The sequence below is a fragment of the Carassius carassius genome, chromosome 7, assembly GCF_963082965.1.
Source record: "Carassius carassius chromosome 7, fCarCar2.1, whole genome shotgun sequence".
Classification (NCBI taxonomy): domain Eukaryota; kingdom Metazoa; phylum Chordata; class Actinopteri; order Cypriniformes; family Cyprinidae; genus Carassius; species Carassius carassius.
The window spans coordinates 34,808,965-34,824,504 of NC_081761.1; the positions used below are offsets into that span (position 1 = coordinate 34,808,965).

General features: G+C 37.0%; 3 protein-coding genes across 3 annotated transcripts; 2 read left to right on the forward strand and 1 right to left on the reverse strand.

Moving 5' to 3' along the window:
• Window positions 1–1,402: 1,402 nt before the first annotated feature.
• On the forward strand, window positions 1,403–3,765 carry LOC132143195 (uncharacterized). Its single transcript, XM_059553340.1, has 6 exons — window positions 1,403–1,444; window positions 1,934–2,131; window positions 2,234–2,968; window positions 3,083–3,143; window positions 3,300–3,341; window positions 3,529–3,765. The coding sequence occupies exons 2-6, from the start codon at window positions 1,951–1,953 to the stop codon at window positions 3,596–3,598; spliced, it is 1,089 nt and encodes a 362-aa protein (XP_059409323.1). The 5' UTR covers window positions 1,403–1,444; window positions 1,934–1,950; the 3' UTR covers window positions 3,599–3,765.
• Window positions 3,766–8,198: 4,433 nt separating this feature from the next.
• Window positions 8,199–10,349, forward strand: LOC132143196 (lysozyme C, milk isozyme). Its single transcript, XM_059553341.1, has 5 exons — window positions 8,199–8,439; window positions 8,828–9,085; window positions 9,648–9,708; window positions 9,926–9,973; window positions 10,130–10,349. Exons 1-5 carry the CDS (start codon window positions 8,301–8,303, stop codon window positions 10,203–10,205), a joined length of 582 nt encoding a protein of 193 aa, XP_059409324.1. The 5' UTR covers window positions 8,199–8,300; the 3' UTR covers window positions 10,206–10,349.
• A 1,224-nt stretch (window positions 10,350–11,573) lies between these two features.
• Window positions 11,574–14,256, reverse strand: LOC132143197 (small integral membrane protein 28-like). Its single transcript, XM_059553342.1, has 2 exons — window positions 13,924–14,256; window positions 11,574–12,251 (listed from the first exon to the last, which is right to left on the reverse strand). The coding sequence occupies exons 1-2, from the start codon at window positions 14,026–14,028 to the stop codon at window positions 11,829–11,831; spliced, it is 528 nt and encodes a 175-aa protein (XP_059409325.1). The 5' UTR covers window positions 14,029–14,256; the 3' UTR covers window positions 11,574–11,828.
• Between the last annotated feature and the right edge of the window lie 1,284 nt (window positions 14,257–15,540).

Here is a 15,540-nt window from a genome sequence, read left to right on the forward strand (position 1 = left end):
TGCGTAAGTGAAAGGTTTTGTTTTTTTAACACAAAACAAGTGTTGTACCATCCAAGAAGTCTGGTTTGCATGGTCTATTTAACCTGCAAAGAGCATCGTTCTCCACGCCATGGCCATTCAGAAAGTAGCCATGCATTCTCATTAAATGATTTTTACAACATCTAAATCACAAATATGTGGTCAGATGTTTCATTAATTTTTAAAAGAGTTCAAACCATTGCTTTTTTTATGATTTCGCTGTTTTATGTCTTTTTTTTTTTGTCAGTGAATCATAATAAAAGATAAACTTTGTTTAACCAAATCCATTGTGCAAAGCCTTCTACCATGGACATATTATATTACAAAAGCATATTAATGATACTGACCATGTTATCTCCTTTGTATACAGTATGCTCCATGCATCAATAAAAATGCATTAATATATTAAAATGTAGAAAATAAAATTGTTTTATTTATTTAATATACATTAATCAAAAAATTGATTAAATAAATTATGGGTATATGAAATAAAAAAGGATAGTGGTTGCACATCCACAAGCATACTAATAATAATTCTTCAAATTTCTTATTTGTTCTGTGCCATGTGAAGTTCACATTTACATGTTGAAACAACAACACACAAAGGTCAAAGCAAGCATCTTCAACCAAACCAAGGATTTGTTTGCTATTTGAATACATTTAAATGAGCCCTTGCAGTGAAGCTCAAGGATTTTGAACAAGATACTGACCGAAATTTTCAGTAAAGATTTATCAGATTGACCATGTAATGCATCTAAAGAAAAAATGTAATCTTAATCGCATATGACAATAAGCTTATCTGAATTATTTGTTCTTATCAGAAAAGCTGCATGAAAAAGAATCTTCCTGAGAACAAATCTCATCTGGAAGATCAATGCAGAAGATCATATTTGAATTTAATAGATTTCATTGCATAATTCACAATTGCTAAATTATCCTTTAAGCATTGTCAGGCCTTCAGATCCACCCAAACAAACCCCGAGGCTTTCGAGAGTCACAGCAGTACCATTATACAAGCAGCGGGCTCTAGACGAAGGTATTTGAATTGGAAATGCTGCTGTTTGTGGGCGCGGGTGCGTGTGTGCTGCAGAACATCATAATCTAAAGACAAACAGAGCACAAAGACTCAAGCATCAAAACATCTGCTTCACATCATTCCACTCACAGCTGGAAACCACTGGAGAAAAAGAGAGCAAATAACAAATAAACAAATACATAACAACAAGGATGACAACCTGAGCTTCCTGGCCAGCATTTGTGATGTTTCAGAGCAATGACATCATAGGAATATGATCTCCTGGTGATGATGGGATGGACCAACAGAGCAGGTGGAGGTCAGTCGGACATATATAAGATGAAGCACAGCGCAAAAAACACTGAAGCTGGAGAAGACTCTCCAACAAACAGCATCTCAACAGAACCTCTGGTAAGATGCATTACAAATCAGTTCTTTATGATATTTCAGTTTTTTCTTCTTTTTTATCATTAAATTCACTGCTGGTCATTGTAAAAAATAAAGGAATAAAAACTTTGCATGAAAGCATCTGCTGAACTGAATGTACTTTATTTGTTTTTGTGTAGTTATAATTATTTATTTTTTTTTGTGTAATATTATTAAATTATTATTTTATATATATATATACACACACACACACACACACACACACACATACTGTATATATGTGTCTCAACCTATTTAATACTTAAGTTTGAATCTGAATTTTACATTTTTATTTTAGTTAAGATGAAGATGTTTTTTGTGCATGATCAGAACTAAAATACTACAGATATTTTTATCCCACCCTAATCCAGTAATTCATGAATATGCATCACTGAACACTTGTAATCTGTTATTGGCTATACTTCAAGATCTACTCCGAGTTCCCTGGATTAACTGAACATGTGTAATCTCCAGATTCCAAACAGAGAGAGATGAAGAGTGCAAACCCAGTGAAGATGTTGGCGGTGGTTGCTCTGGTTCTGCTGGTATTCAGTGTGACTGAGGGACGGATTATCAATAAATGTGAGCTGAAGGCCAAGCTGGATGCCGCTCAGTTGCAGCAGATCACCGTCATGGAAGAGACAATAACCGTGAATAGTCTCATCGCCAGACGTGAGATATTGTTCTGTAGCTTCTCCTTCAGGATGTCAAATTGCACTGTTTTATGTCAGATTATGTGACCCTCATCCATGTCTTTCTTCTTTTCTGAGGCAGTTGTCTGCAAGGCCAGCATCTCAGCCTTCAACACCAGCTTTGTCCAAAACACTGCTGTCCACAATAAGGAGATGATGCCAGCACAGGACCCACCTCAAGTTGCATCTCAAGTGCCACCTCAAGCTCCACCATCTGGAGCTCCACCTCAGGCTTCACCACATAGAGGTCCATCTCAGGCTCCATCATCTCGAGTTCTACCTCAGGCTCCAGCTGGTTCTCCACCCAAAGTTCCACCATCTGGATCCCCACCCAAAGTTCCACCATCTGGTTCTCCACACAAGGTTCCACCATCTGGATCTCCACCCAAGGTTCCACCATCTGGATCTCCACCCAAGGTTCCACCATCTGGTTCTCCACCCAAGGTTCCACCATCTGGTTCTCCACCCAAGGTTCCACCATCTGGTTCTCCACCCAAGGTTCCACCATCTGGATCTCCACCCAAGGTTCCACCATCTGGTTCTCCACCCAAGGTTCCACCATCTGGATCTCCACCCAAGGTTCCACCATCTGGTTCTCCTCCGAAGGTTCCACCATCTGGTTCTCCACCCAAGGTTCTACCATCTGGTTCTCCACCCAAGGTTCTACCATCTGGAGCTCCATCCAGCTCCAAACCTCATCCGACCACAGCTGCCAAAGATGCTGGTCACCTGTACGGTGTGTTTCAGCTCAGTGATCAGCTGGTCTGTGATTCCGGCATGATCCCATCGCAAAACGTCTGCAACATGACCTGCTCTGGTGAGTGTTTTTAATGACTGCACTGTAAAAAAAAATCAAAGAGCAAGCAATAACATAATCATTTAAAAATGAATAAAATAACTCTTGAATTCTTTTTCTCTTTTTACTAACCAGCTTTGACTGATGACGACATCACTGATGACATCACCTGCCTGAAGACCCTGACAAACTTTATGTAAGTACAAGAAACTAAAAAATTCTAGAACTCAAATTCAAAGAAGATTATGCCTTTTTACGTTAGATTGCATGAAAACACAAAAGTGTTCATACTTTCATACGAAAGTTCGAAAAATATAACTATTACATAACAAAATACCTAATTTCTTAACAGGAATGCAAACCCCAAAGAGGTCCTATTTGATGTAAAGAAGATGTAAGTTATTGAATGAAATCTTTCTCTCTCTCTCTCTCTCTCTCTCTCTCTCTCTCTATATATATATATATATATATATATATGTGTGTGTGTGTGTGTGTGTAGTTTTTGTTCCTCTACATGTGACAGTAATTATAATGTGTCTTGAGTCAGGTCTGAACGTGTGACTGTCTTCTGTGTATTACAGCGTGGAGATGATGTTGGTGGAGGAGTGTCGCTCTGTCGTTCCTCCAAACTACTTTGCTGAATGCATTTAAAACAGATGGAGCAGACTCACTCAAGATTAGATTCTTCCTGCTGCATTACTTACACACATATCAGTCCGATGCTTTCCATGGCAGCTGATTTGATTGAATAATAATGATGGTGGTGGGAGTTTAAATGAATATAGAATGAATATAGGGAGTTTGTGCATTGAGACACTTTAGTTTAAAACATATATCACTGTATAAACCTTAAAATATATCATTGTAAAATCCAATATGATTGTGATGCTGCTGAGAGCTTTTAAATACTGTCACTTTATCATAAAAAATAAAATGAACAAACCAATGTGTGGTCTTTCAATCCAAAAGCAACAAGATGCCACATAGTTTTTAAACATATGCATATATCAATGATGCATCGTGCAGGGAAAGAGAAAAAGCAAATAATATACAAATTGTTTAAATAATTAACTTGTTAGTCAGCTGGTAAAGTTTTAGCTTAGCCATCACCCAGCTGTTGTCTGAAATCTATTGCAATCTATATTCTATGCATTTAAGATGCACACTTTCCCCTGCAATAATAATAAACAAATTCAAAAACAGACTCTAAATAAATGATTATTTTTATTAAGACAGAATTAGCTGAGGATATGATTTTAAATATTCAAGTATTTTATTTTTGTATAAATATATATATGTTTTGTTGTTGTTGTTGCTGGAGACAGATGGAGACAGTCTTCTGTATGTGATTCATCAGACTTATATGCTAGAATCTCCTCCACCTGCGGCTGCACCTGTGCTTTTGCATCATTCCATAATTAATATAAGACTAATGTACATTTCTAAAATTGAGCTTAGCTTCCTCCCAAGGTTTCGTCTTCATCCACCCAAACCAACAGTCGTTTTTGGTATATTCTGCAAAGCAGCTTTGGATCAGCATGTATTGTGAAAAGCATGCAGCAATCAATCACTACAAAAATTTGCAAGCTGAATGAGACTTTGTCACTCTAATGTAAGCTGCAAATCATCTAGTGTGCTGAGACAATGCAAAAGATCAAGTCTGATTTAAATTGTCCTATTTGGTTCATTCATGATTACCAAATGATCCTTAAATTAGCTTGTCTAAACTCGTTTTCTTGACTAAAACCAATGCGAGTTTCTAGAAAGCGCTAATTAAATGACAGCACCTTGCCCCAAAAAGCACTTTCGCACGAAAGCATTTCGTTTTTACAAGGAATTGTGGTGTTCACCCCGCCAACAGATCCACCCAAAACAAAACACAGCGAGGATTTAAAACTTTAAAGAGTGGTTTATATTATCTGTCTGCTGCATGCCACAGAAATTCTACAATATTCTACAATACTGAACGCACTTGCCCAAACTCAGATTTCCTGGCCACTGAACCCTGCTGCCTGGAAGCAGCTCACCTCTCTCAGGTGTCAAGTCTCTGGTCTCGTGAGTCTCCAACTGGTGACATTTGGGTTTCACTTGAAGCTACGGGTTTCCTATGTCTGCCTGGTGCTTCCTCTTGAGCTACCACCTCCTGTGCTTGAGTCCGTGGCCGTCTCGGTGGTCATCCCTCCTGCCGGTATTGTGGTCTGCCCTGCCCCTCTGTTTGAACTGTTTCACTGCAAATACCCCCAGCTGTTCCAGTCTTTTTTTTTAAATACCATTGTCTGCTCTTTCTACATTTGGGTCCCATTTCTTGCACATCCCTGACAATGTTTTCTGAATTTCTGCTCCATATTCCTATTGCTGTCAACCTAAGCCAACTCCACCTTCATTTAAAAAATTTTTTTTAAGAAACTGCTCAAAAAAATTATTTTTGTAATGTTTCTAATATTTAATTATTGTTATTATTATTATTCTCTATTGTTTTGCTTGGGGTTTTTTGTGTTTAAGTGCGTTGAGTGTAACAAAAGTGCATTAAAAATCAAATATATTCTTATTGTTAGTCATTAAAAATCAGTTTACAGTCAGTAGATTATGAAATATAAATAGAACATATATTAATCAAACATTCCCAACATTCATAATAGCCTGTGAAACACCTCATAATGTATATTGAAATTGTTGTATTGTCTTATAACTTCTAGGAAGAGAATAAAGAAGCTCACAATTATATCATTATAGTACAATTATGTATCCACCTTATTTTTCCTGCAAGAGTATGCGTGGCCATTTGTAATTTTAATATGTCTGGCTTCCGGTCTCATCCACTTTCAAACTATTTTTAGCTGTACAGAACAGCTCATTTTTACTGCTTGATATTACAAACTGTTACTTATTGTATTATCTTAATTATGAACACACTGGGTTTGTAATGCAAACAGTTTTACTGTTTACTGCACGTCGGTATAATTCTCATTATTTTCCCTACAGCACCTAATGAACCGGAAGTCTCACACATTAGCAGAAAACGGCTTACATCACACTCAAAAAAAAAGGCGGTAAAAAACAAGACGGCTTTGCCTCGACCAGAACACCCTGCAAAACAGCTCACGTTCATTCTCCATCCCTCCGAGCACCTCTGAGCAATGGAGTTTCGTTTCCAGAGAGTCATGTCCTGCAGGTACAGCACGTACCCAAATGTTTTACCACTGTACCAACATACAATAAAGAGCAAATTTCCTCTTCACACTCTCTCACATACTCACGTGAATGCAAGTCCCCCCAGCATTCTCTCAGCGAGCTCACCTTCGCCAAAATAAACCCTCTCGTCTTCCGTTTTAGACTTGGGCAGCATTACGGGAGTGTGAAGTTGGGTTTTAAAAACAATTCAATGAGGCGTAGTTTATGGGGGGGGGGGGGGGGATATTCAAATCCATCAGTTACAACCCCCCCAATATTTCAACATGAAAATCACAGTAGATCAAATAAAAAATATACTGTCTGTTTTGCTAGTATATTTTTCAATAGTGTCTGTAATTATCAACGACAAAAGTATTCACATCGGTGTTTGTTTTCTTACTAAATTAATCTGACTTTTGAACGAATTGGATGAATTAACGATTTAAGTGGCTAACTCATTAAAACAGTGAAACACTGCCGCCTACTGGCGGGTTTCAATACTTAATTTCTTTCTTTTGATAATCTCTACTATGTTAGAATTTTATGAATGATGATTATGGTTATACACAAATTTCATAACGTTATGAGGTGTATAATCTCTTAACATGTTTTTATAACAGATTCGAGGTAAATATAGCTGCAGGGTAGAAAAGTCAGCAGAGGGAGAGGAGGAGCAGGTGATCAGGTAAAGAAGATGCCATTGATTAATCAATAAAATAAAATAAAATAGGAAGCAGTATAGAAAAACAGCAGCTTTGTAAAGTTAGGCTATACATTAATGCCTTTAATGTTTTAAAGATGTGTTTCCCTTTAAAAAAGTGGAATGTAAAAATCTTAAAATAAATGTCTAAATGTTGTCTCTTTCATATTTGTATATGTTGAATTTGTAATCAGTTAAAGCATGTTGCCAGATAGATAGATAGATAGATAGATAGATAGATAGATAGATAGATAGATAGATAGATAGATAGATAGATAGATAGATAGATAGATAGATAGATAGATAGATAGATAGATAGATAGGAAGAAATAAATTATCCAATAACAATACACATAAAAAAAATTTTTTGAAAAAATAACGGGCAGCATACAACGTTCAACCCCCCCAATGTTCAAACTAAATCTACGCCCTTCAGTTTGTTCACAGGCCACCTTGCTTATTCACTTCTGTTACGGACAGCAAAACTCTCGTTTTCCGACAAGAAGTGCAGACATTGCATGCAAATGTCTGTCTATAACTGTGGTTGGGTTTATTCTAATCTTGTAATGAGCCAGTAATACTTCAAATAAAATAAAAAATACAAAAATAAAAACATGACGATAATGTAATGTTTAATCATATTTTTCACAGTTTAAATTCTCTTTACTAAAAAAAAAAAAAAAAAGAATTATACCATAAGGCTTTGTCACTTATTTTTGTTTCCGATCAGCGATCACACGGGAAATCACGCATTTTTAAAGTATTTTTGTTTTGTTTTCATGGTAACACCCTTTATTCAATGTTTTTTCTTTTGATTACTTCTTAATTATTTTTTCACACTTATTGATAATTTGAATTAATCAACATTGGAAAAAAGATAAGAGCAAATTTATGTGCTAGCATTTTGCATGAGCATAGGCCTAGATTCTTTATTCACTAATAATTTAATACAAAAAATATATATATATGACATATTAATTTATCTGAACATTATTTGTCTGGTCTCTAATATGCACCTATATCATGATAAGGTTTGTCAAGTGTTTCTATATGTGCACTAGTTTTAATCCCAAACTTCCTGACCTGTGCATTGGCATGCTTTCCACCCTGCATGGTGAGCGACAAACTAATCAAATTGATACCAGTCAGTCTGTCTTTCATGCAGTCGTCACATAACCCGTACATGACATCCGATCCTGGCTGAGACAAAGACTATTCAAAGATGATGCTCTTTACTTCATTGTGTTTTCCCTAGTTATAGAACTTGATTCTGTGCAACCCAGAAACACTGAAACCAAGCCAAAACATTTCATACAGAACACAAAGTGCCTTAAATCCTCCTACGCACTGACACACAAGCTTTCAAACTCTTATTTCACATAACCCACTGACACATGCTGGCCTCTCTCAGGGGAACAGGTGGGTCTATATCTAAACTACACTTCCCTGATTCCCTGAAAACTGATTCATCCAGACGTGAAGATGTTGGCAGTTGTGGTTGTTTTATTTCTAGCAGTCGGTGTGAGTGACGGCGTGATTTTGAGTAAATGTGAGCTGAAGCAGCAGCTTGAAGAAGGTCTTACTCTTCAAATCCCCAATTCTGCAGACGTGCTGGCACAGAGTGAGTCTCTATTTACACCCCCCCAGCTTTAGATATACTGTACCTATCACTGCTTCTGTGTAGATTCATGTACTGTTGAAGTAGTTTGCAGGTGAGCATAGCATAGAACACACTATGTTCTTTATTTGCATTGGGTTCCATGAAGAACATTAAATGTCCAGTAAATCTTTCCATTCCATAAAGGGATATTTAAAGTGGAAGAAAGGTTTTTTTTTTTCGTTTTTTTTTGTACAAATGTTCTTCACTGTAAGAAAATTAAATGCCTATTTTAAGAACTGTTTACTGAAAGGTTTGACCCAAAATGCTGTGAAAGTTTCATTTTTAAGTTGGATGGAATAGAACATTCTTCAAAAATGACTGAAATGAATGAAAACTCTTTTCTTTACAGTCGTGTGTCACGTCCAGCTGACCTCTGGCCTCAATACCAGCGCTATTAAGACGATCCCTGAGCCACAAGAGCCTCGTAGCGGTCCTCGTCGTGGTAGGTCTCCCGGAGGAAAAAATAAAGGCGGCTCTTCCAGTAATGAAAGTGATGAGGACAAAGATGAGGTCTGGACCCTGTACGGCTTGTTCCAGCTTAGTGACCATGTGGTGTGCAACTCTACTCAGAGTCGTGCGCTGAACCTCTGCAGACTGTCCTGCGACAGTGAGTATATTTAATGTAGAAAGAGATCATGCACTGGTTGATACGGCAAAATAAGAACCCGTCTGGGGCACTTGTGAAAGAAATTAATACATCTATTTTGCAAGGATGCATTAAACTGATTACAAGTGACAGAAATGCATAATGTTACAAAAGATTCCTATGATAATAAATGCTGTTCTTTTGAATATTTTGGTCATTGAAAAATCCTTTAAAAGAGTATGTTTTGCACAAAAATGTGAAGCAGCACAGCTGTTTTAAAATTTATAATAATCAGAAATGTTTCTTGAGCGGCAAATCAGTATATTAGAACAATTTCTGAAGGATCATGTGACACTGAAGACTGGATTAATGATGCGGATAATTCAGCTTTGCATCACAGAAATAAATTACATATTCAAATATATTCAAATAGAAAACAGTTATTTTAAATTGTAATAATATTTCAGAATATTTCAGTTTTTACTGTACATCTTAACAAATATATGCGGCTTGGTGAGCAGAAGAGACTTTTTAATACGCATAAATATTCTCTAAAATTAAATGTGATTGTTCTCCTTTTCAGAGCTGATTGATGATAACACCAGCGATGACATTGCCTGTGTCCAGACCCTTATAAATGCACTGTGAGTACTTTAATAAAACACACAAATGTCAGAAAATTATATTATCCAGTGCAGTATGATTTAATTAACTGTGCCATAACATTATACATCCATTACACATTCATTTTGCAGACTGTAGTATTAATATTTATTCCATGTAGAAATGATATAAGTAGTGAATCCTCATAAAGCAGGTGAGTGCAAGTGTCCTGATATTGTGTTCATCTGACTATAACAGAACCTATCCGATTCCTGACCCCGAAACTGCTAGACACATCCATAAAATGTAAGTGAATGAAACAAGAACCAATTCAATACAGCAATTAATGTAAAACACAAGTTTACTGTGTTTGCATGCAAGTATGTTAAAACTAAAATAGCTAATATCACTGGCTTGACTAAACAACTAAAAAAAATCATGTTTCCTATTTTCCTTTGACAGGATCTCGCTGATCCACCAGCCGGAGTGTATGACCATGAAGGCCACTTCGTACTTTGCCATCTGTCAAACACCCTAAAGTCCTGACCTCTATTAGCAGCCTGCTTTACTTTTGCATTTAGGTGCAATTATATCTGTAGCTTTCTTGCAAGACAACAAAATCCCAGAACAAGCTTGTGTTTTGTCCTAGCCTATATGAGTCATTAAATCCAGTTAAAAAGCAGTGTTGTTCTCATGAATTTAATTAAGGCCCTTGTGTGTCTGTACAGTCTGATGCTGAATGTTTATGTCCATTTTATTGCCAAAGGATGGAAAACAAGGTTTTTTACTATCAGCCAGTTTTCAGTAGGCAATATACTAAATACATAGAACATCCACTAGATGGCGTGCTTGTAATTATAGCAATAGCACACACTTGATTATTGTGTACTGAGATAAACAACAGACTTTTTTCTCACTGAGAAATGTATAGACAGAACAACTAAATAACCATTTTTTACATGTACATGCAGCAGCTGGTTTGTTTCTCTGGCGCTACAAATATAAAAATTACCTAAAAATCTCGAGCAAGATTTTTTTCAGCAAACTCTGATAAAGCTGTCACTGGGGCAGTAAACTAAAGTGTACATATTCTGAAAGGGTACTGCCCCAGAGACAGCGTTTGTGCCTTTTTTTCCTGAGACTGAAAGGTGTTAAGCGGATCTTTTGAATGTGGATTCCTGATTTTAATATTAATAATATGTAATAATAACAAAAACAATAGTTACATGCTATTGTATTTTTTTTCAATGTACCTTGATATGCAATTGACATATATTAAGTAATAAGGCAATATGCAATGTGATTGCATGAAAAACTGCATGCGTGCAAAAAGTTCAGTGACACTTAGCAGCCTTTAATATGGTCTTTATTAGAAATTATTTAGAAGACTACATGATCATGCAAAACCTGCCAGCATCGTGCTAATTATTTATGCAAACAATGACTGATGCAGTCTTGCAGATATAAAAACATGACATAATACTGTGATTGTCGCTACTAAAAATTGTGGTACAACACAAAGTGCATCTAACTAGGCAATATTTCAAAGTAAAACACATGGTGATTACTCAGCCTACTGTAAATACAAGCACAAATATGTACTCTCATGTCGATGTGGTATACAATAAATTGTTGTAATGTGAAACTAATATGAATATCAAGATCTCTATTATGGTACAGTATAAAAATCCCTGCAAAATTCAGTTCAGAATCAGATGATGATGGAGGGCCGGGCCTAGTTGTAACACTTTAAACTTTCTCACTCAAGGTTTATGTTAGAAAGTCAGGCACATACTTTTAAGCTTTTCTCTGTTATTTTAGTTTCATAGATTAGAAATCAACCGACAGACAAGAGGACAACAAAAAACTGAGATAGCCCTTGTGTCATCTTTTTGAGAAAATTTCTAATGGTTTTACTGGTTATAATGGAAACCTTCTATTGGTGGCTTGTTAAAACCAATAAATATTTACGGAACAAGTCCCAAAACACACACTACACCATTTTTAATGGTTTAAATGGTTAAAAGTTAATGGTTTATAATGTTTGTAGTGGAAACCGTTAGATTTTTTGGGGATGGTATTATTATTTAATTATTCCCTAGCAGCAGGGCTCTGTGACATCTAGCCCCGGAGTCTCTTTAGTAAGCTTCTTCTTTCCTTCTCAGACGAACTCCCCACTGGACACGAGCTCTGGACACAGTTTGGCTTCGAGGTCTTCGATCGTGATGGACTCGACGTCTTTCCCGCTGCTGAGGCTCGCGGCTCGCGTGATCTTGGTCAGCGTGTCCTCGTAGGGCGGCGGGAGGTAAACCATGAGGAAGACCCCGTCAGACATGTCCGAGCTCGTGCTGTTCAGCCGCTCCGCGTTCCCGGTGAGTGACGACAGGATCTCGGCGTTGCGCTCCGGGTCCTGCAGGTCCAGCGCGATGATGTTGGCCAGTCCGAGCTTGTTCTGCCTGAACCTCCGGTAAACGAGGACAAACACGGCACCGATCACGAGGAGCGTGACGAGCGGGAGGATGACGTACAGGACAAGCTCCGATTTCCCGTCGTTTTCGCTCGAAAGCTCATTCCAGTGGTAACCCTATAGGGACGTAAAGGACATCATGGGTTACAGGAGTTTAGACGTCTGTATTTATAGTAGGCCTATTGCATTTAAGGCATCAGTGTTGTTAGCCTACAAAAATTCAAGCCTGCGCTCGGTAGTGACAACGCTTTATTGTTTATCCCAAAGAGCCACAAAATCACTTTCACGGACTTTTACATGAACTGTTCCCTCCTGGTGGAATGACCTGCGCAGCTCAATCCCAGCAGCTGAGTCCTTAGCCATCTTCAAGAATCGGCTAAAAAACACCTCTTCCATCTTTATTTGACCCTTTAACTCTAGCACTCTCTACTTAAATTATATGCTTTAAAAAAGACTTGTTCTCTATTCATTTAGCCTTCTATCTGTATGTTTTCCTAAAAAAACTAAACAAAAACCTTACACTTGCTTCTCTATTTGTTTTTGTATTCTATCTCTTTTCTTTTTATTTATTATATAAACTTTAATGTACTGGATTAGGCTAACTGTGACTTGTCTTGGCACTTACATAGCTCTTTTTGATTGCGTCCTGGTTTAAATTATCTGGTTTTCAGCACTGAAAAAATGGGACGATAGCATTTCAACCTAAATAATGGACTTTGCTTTTTTCTTAAATTCATACAAAATCGTCACCTTGTGAAATAATTCGGTTTTCTCATGTGATGGGATTTACTTGGTTTAATTGGAAAACCAGCTGGTTTGTCAGCCTGACTAACTGAAAAGTGCCTAAAATGACGATATCTGAATGTATGAAACTAGATAGAAAAATTAAATGATGAAAGAGAAGACTAATCTTTCCACAAATTTCATATACCCTAATAAACTCTTTAATTTCCACACTAAACTTTTTATCCACTAGTTCATGAGAAAACCTTATGATGCTTTAATAAAGCAAGAAACAAAAGAATGATTTTAAAAACCTATATTAAACACAATTTTTAAGTACAGAGCCATATCGAGACTACAGTGAAAAATGGTCTTGAAAATAAAAAAATGTAAAAGTTATTTGCTGAACCTATACAGCATATCCACGGATGGATCCGCTATCTTCTTGAACGGCCTCATTCTGCAACTTCTTTCATTTAAAGATTCTTTCCAAAAAAACTGAAGTACTGCACTGAAGTAAAGCAACCATTCTTTAATAAATACAGCTGTTTACTAATCCAGAACCAGCGCCTCCAACCTAACCTGACTGCATCACAAAATCTAGTGCTTCTCCAACCGTTTACTAATCACATAATGCTGCTTTTGAGGTAGATTAGATATTTTGGTCCTATGAACCCCTTCATTTACGCCGAACCACACTGTGTCACCTTAAATGAACCCCTGTGGAGATCACAACTGGAGCTTCAGGTCATCACAGCATCAAAATTTAAGACAAAACAAATTTCAGAGTGTAACAATGACTTTAATTCTCACACAAATGGAACTGCACAATTTCCATTGCATGAAAGGATCTTTATAGAGGTTCTTTGGATTAGTTAAAAGTTATTCAAACAAAGAAACATTTTTTTTTTTTTAAGAACTGATCACTGAAAGGTTCTCTCAATGGTTCTTCTATGACATCACCACTTTGGAACCTTTATTTATGGAACTTTAATCAATCTTCTGTCTATTTCCATAACCTCATCTTGAATCCCAGCTTTCATCTTGAATGGGATTGTTCACTAACCTGTGGTCGTTGTTCTGCGGTAGGCGGCGATGGGGACCCAGACACCCAGTCATCTCTTCCAGCAGGTCCAAACTTTATCCAGCTGCTGTCCAGCAATCGTTGCATGCTTCTGCTTACAGAAGAGCGTCGGCTGATGAAGGATGAGAGAGTCAGGCCAGCAGCGGTCTAAAGAGCACAGTAGGATAACAGCTGCATCTTGTGTCTCTCTGAATGTGAGTGTGAGAGCCAGAGTTTGTGTGTGTTAAGTACTGTCTCACATGCTCGCACATGCAGATCAGTGGAAATCAGGCCAGTGGTCAGCCAATGGCACGAGGCGAAAAAAGACCCGAAAGGCAATCATTTGGGGATTTGTGATGCGCACAGCTGGCCTATATTTAATAAACAGCGGAGGGGGATAGAGAAGATGGAGCTGTCAATCAAATGAGTTGAAGTGCTGCTGCGGTTTGCAGTGGTGGCAGAAATGGGCGGGGCTTTTCCTGAGGATTCAGAGTTTCACATGTGTTAAGATGAACATCTAGGAATGATTCGGTTAAGACATCTGTTGCTTTAAGATACTAGCCTACTTCTTTGCTTTGGAGAAACTTAACCGTTTAGTCAAACATATGAAATACTAGTCAGACATTTTTTTTTTTAATTTTTTAATTGGACAGTTTATTTAAGTTTTATGTTTTGCATCAGATTTGAATCACCAGGCATTTATCTCTCATACAATATGATACAGTAAGAATAATGAGCTCACACTTGGGAAGGAAAAAGCCCCTCTGTTTTATTCAGATGCCTAAACTGAACAAAAATATGCAATTTGGTGCAGTTGCTGTTTTTTCTATGGCCAGAAATTAAGAAATGCTGATAGTTGGTCATGTAAATCAATAATATTTTTATAATACTAACAGACTACTTATATAAATGCATATAAATATCAGTTGTCACAATAATGTCTTAGTAAGATTATATTGATTTGCTCAGTTTTATGATCAACAAAAAAGATAATGCATTGCAATACAATGATGATTGAGAAATAAACTAATAAACATTCCTCAAAAGGATGACGATCATGTTTGATTCTCATTTTAACATTAAAAATGACATAATCATGTAAGTTGCTTTAGTTTAGTAAGTGTTCATCTACATATTACTAATATTATAAAAACTATTCTTGCCTTTACTTCATAAAAATCATTGAAGATTTCATGGCCAAAAAGGTGGATACACTTACAATAATACTAATACTTTTACTTGCTAAAAACATACAAAGCAGAGGAAAATCAACAGAAACATGCAGATTTGAAAGTCTGCATTAGTCTGGTTGGTTGGAGATGTGAAATGATTGGCAGGGCATTTGAGCTGAGCTACAGTCAATCAGTGATAAAACTCTGCTCAAGCCAAAGCAGCATCCCGGCGATAGTCTCATTAGGAACAAAGCTCATTACTGATATGCCGTGGATCACTGTCAGTACATTTGGTTTATTAATGTCTGAGGTCCGGCTCCAAAACAACTAAATAAGCACTCATTCTGATTTCACAAACGTTTTCACGTGAACACCAGCATTTGATAATAAACAATACTGTAACATTAGAAAGCGCGAATGTGAAAATGTGGCGTTTTTGTTCTCTTAA

Bases quoted from the DNA above. Each gene is read 5' to 3' on its own strand.
- LOC132143195 (XM_059553340.1), top strand. From the start codon at position 1,951: ATGAAGAGTGCAAACCCAGTGAAGATGTTGGCGGTGGTTGCTCTGGTT. The intron at 2,132-2,233 runs GTGAGATATTGT...TTTCTGAGGCAG, and splicing joins GAATAGTCTCATCGCCAGAC to TTGTCTGCAAGGCCAGCATC. The intron at 2,969-3,082 runs GTGAGTGTTTTT...TTTACTAACCAG, and splicing joins CTGCAACATGACCTGCTCTG to CTTTGACTGATGACGACATC.
- LOC132143196 (XM_059553341.1), top strand. From the start codon at position 8,301: ATGTTGGCAGTTGTGGTTGTTTTATTTCTAGCAGTCGGTGTGAGTGAC. The intron at 8,440-8,827 runs GTGAGTCTCTAT...TTTTCTTTACAG, and splicing joins TGCAGACGTGCTGGCACAGA to TCGTGTGTCACGTCCAGCTG. The intron at 9,709-9,925 runs GTGAGTACTTTA...TGACTATAACAG, and splicing joins CAGACCCTTATAAATGCACT to AACCTATCCGATTCCTGACC.
- LOC132143197 (XM_059553342.1), bottom strand. From the start codon at position 14,028: ATGCAACGATTGCTGGACAGCAGCTGGATAAAGTTTGGACCTGCTGGA. The intron at 12,252-13,923 runs GTTAGTGAACAA...ACGTCCCTATAG, and splicing joins CCGCAGAACAACGACCACAG to GGTTACCACTGGAATGAGCT.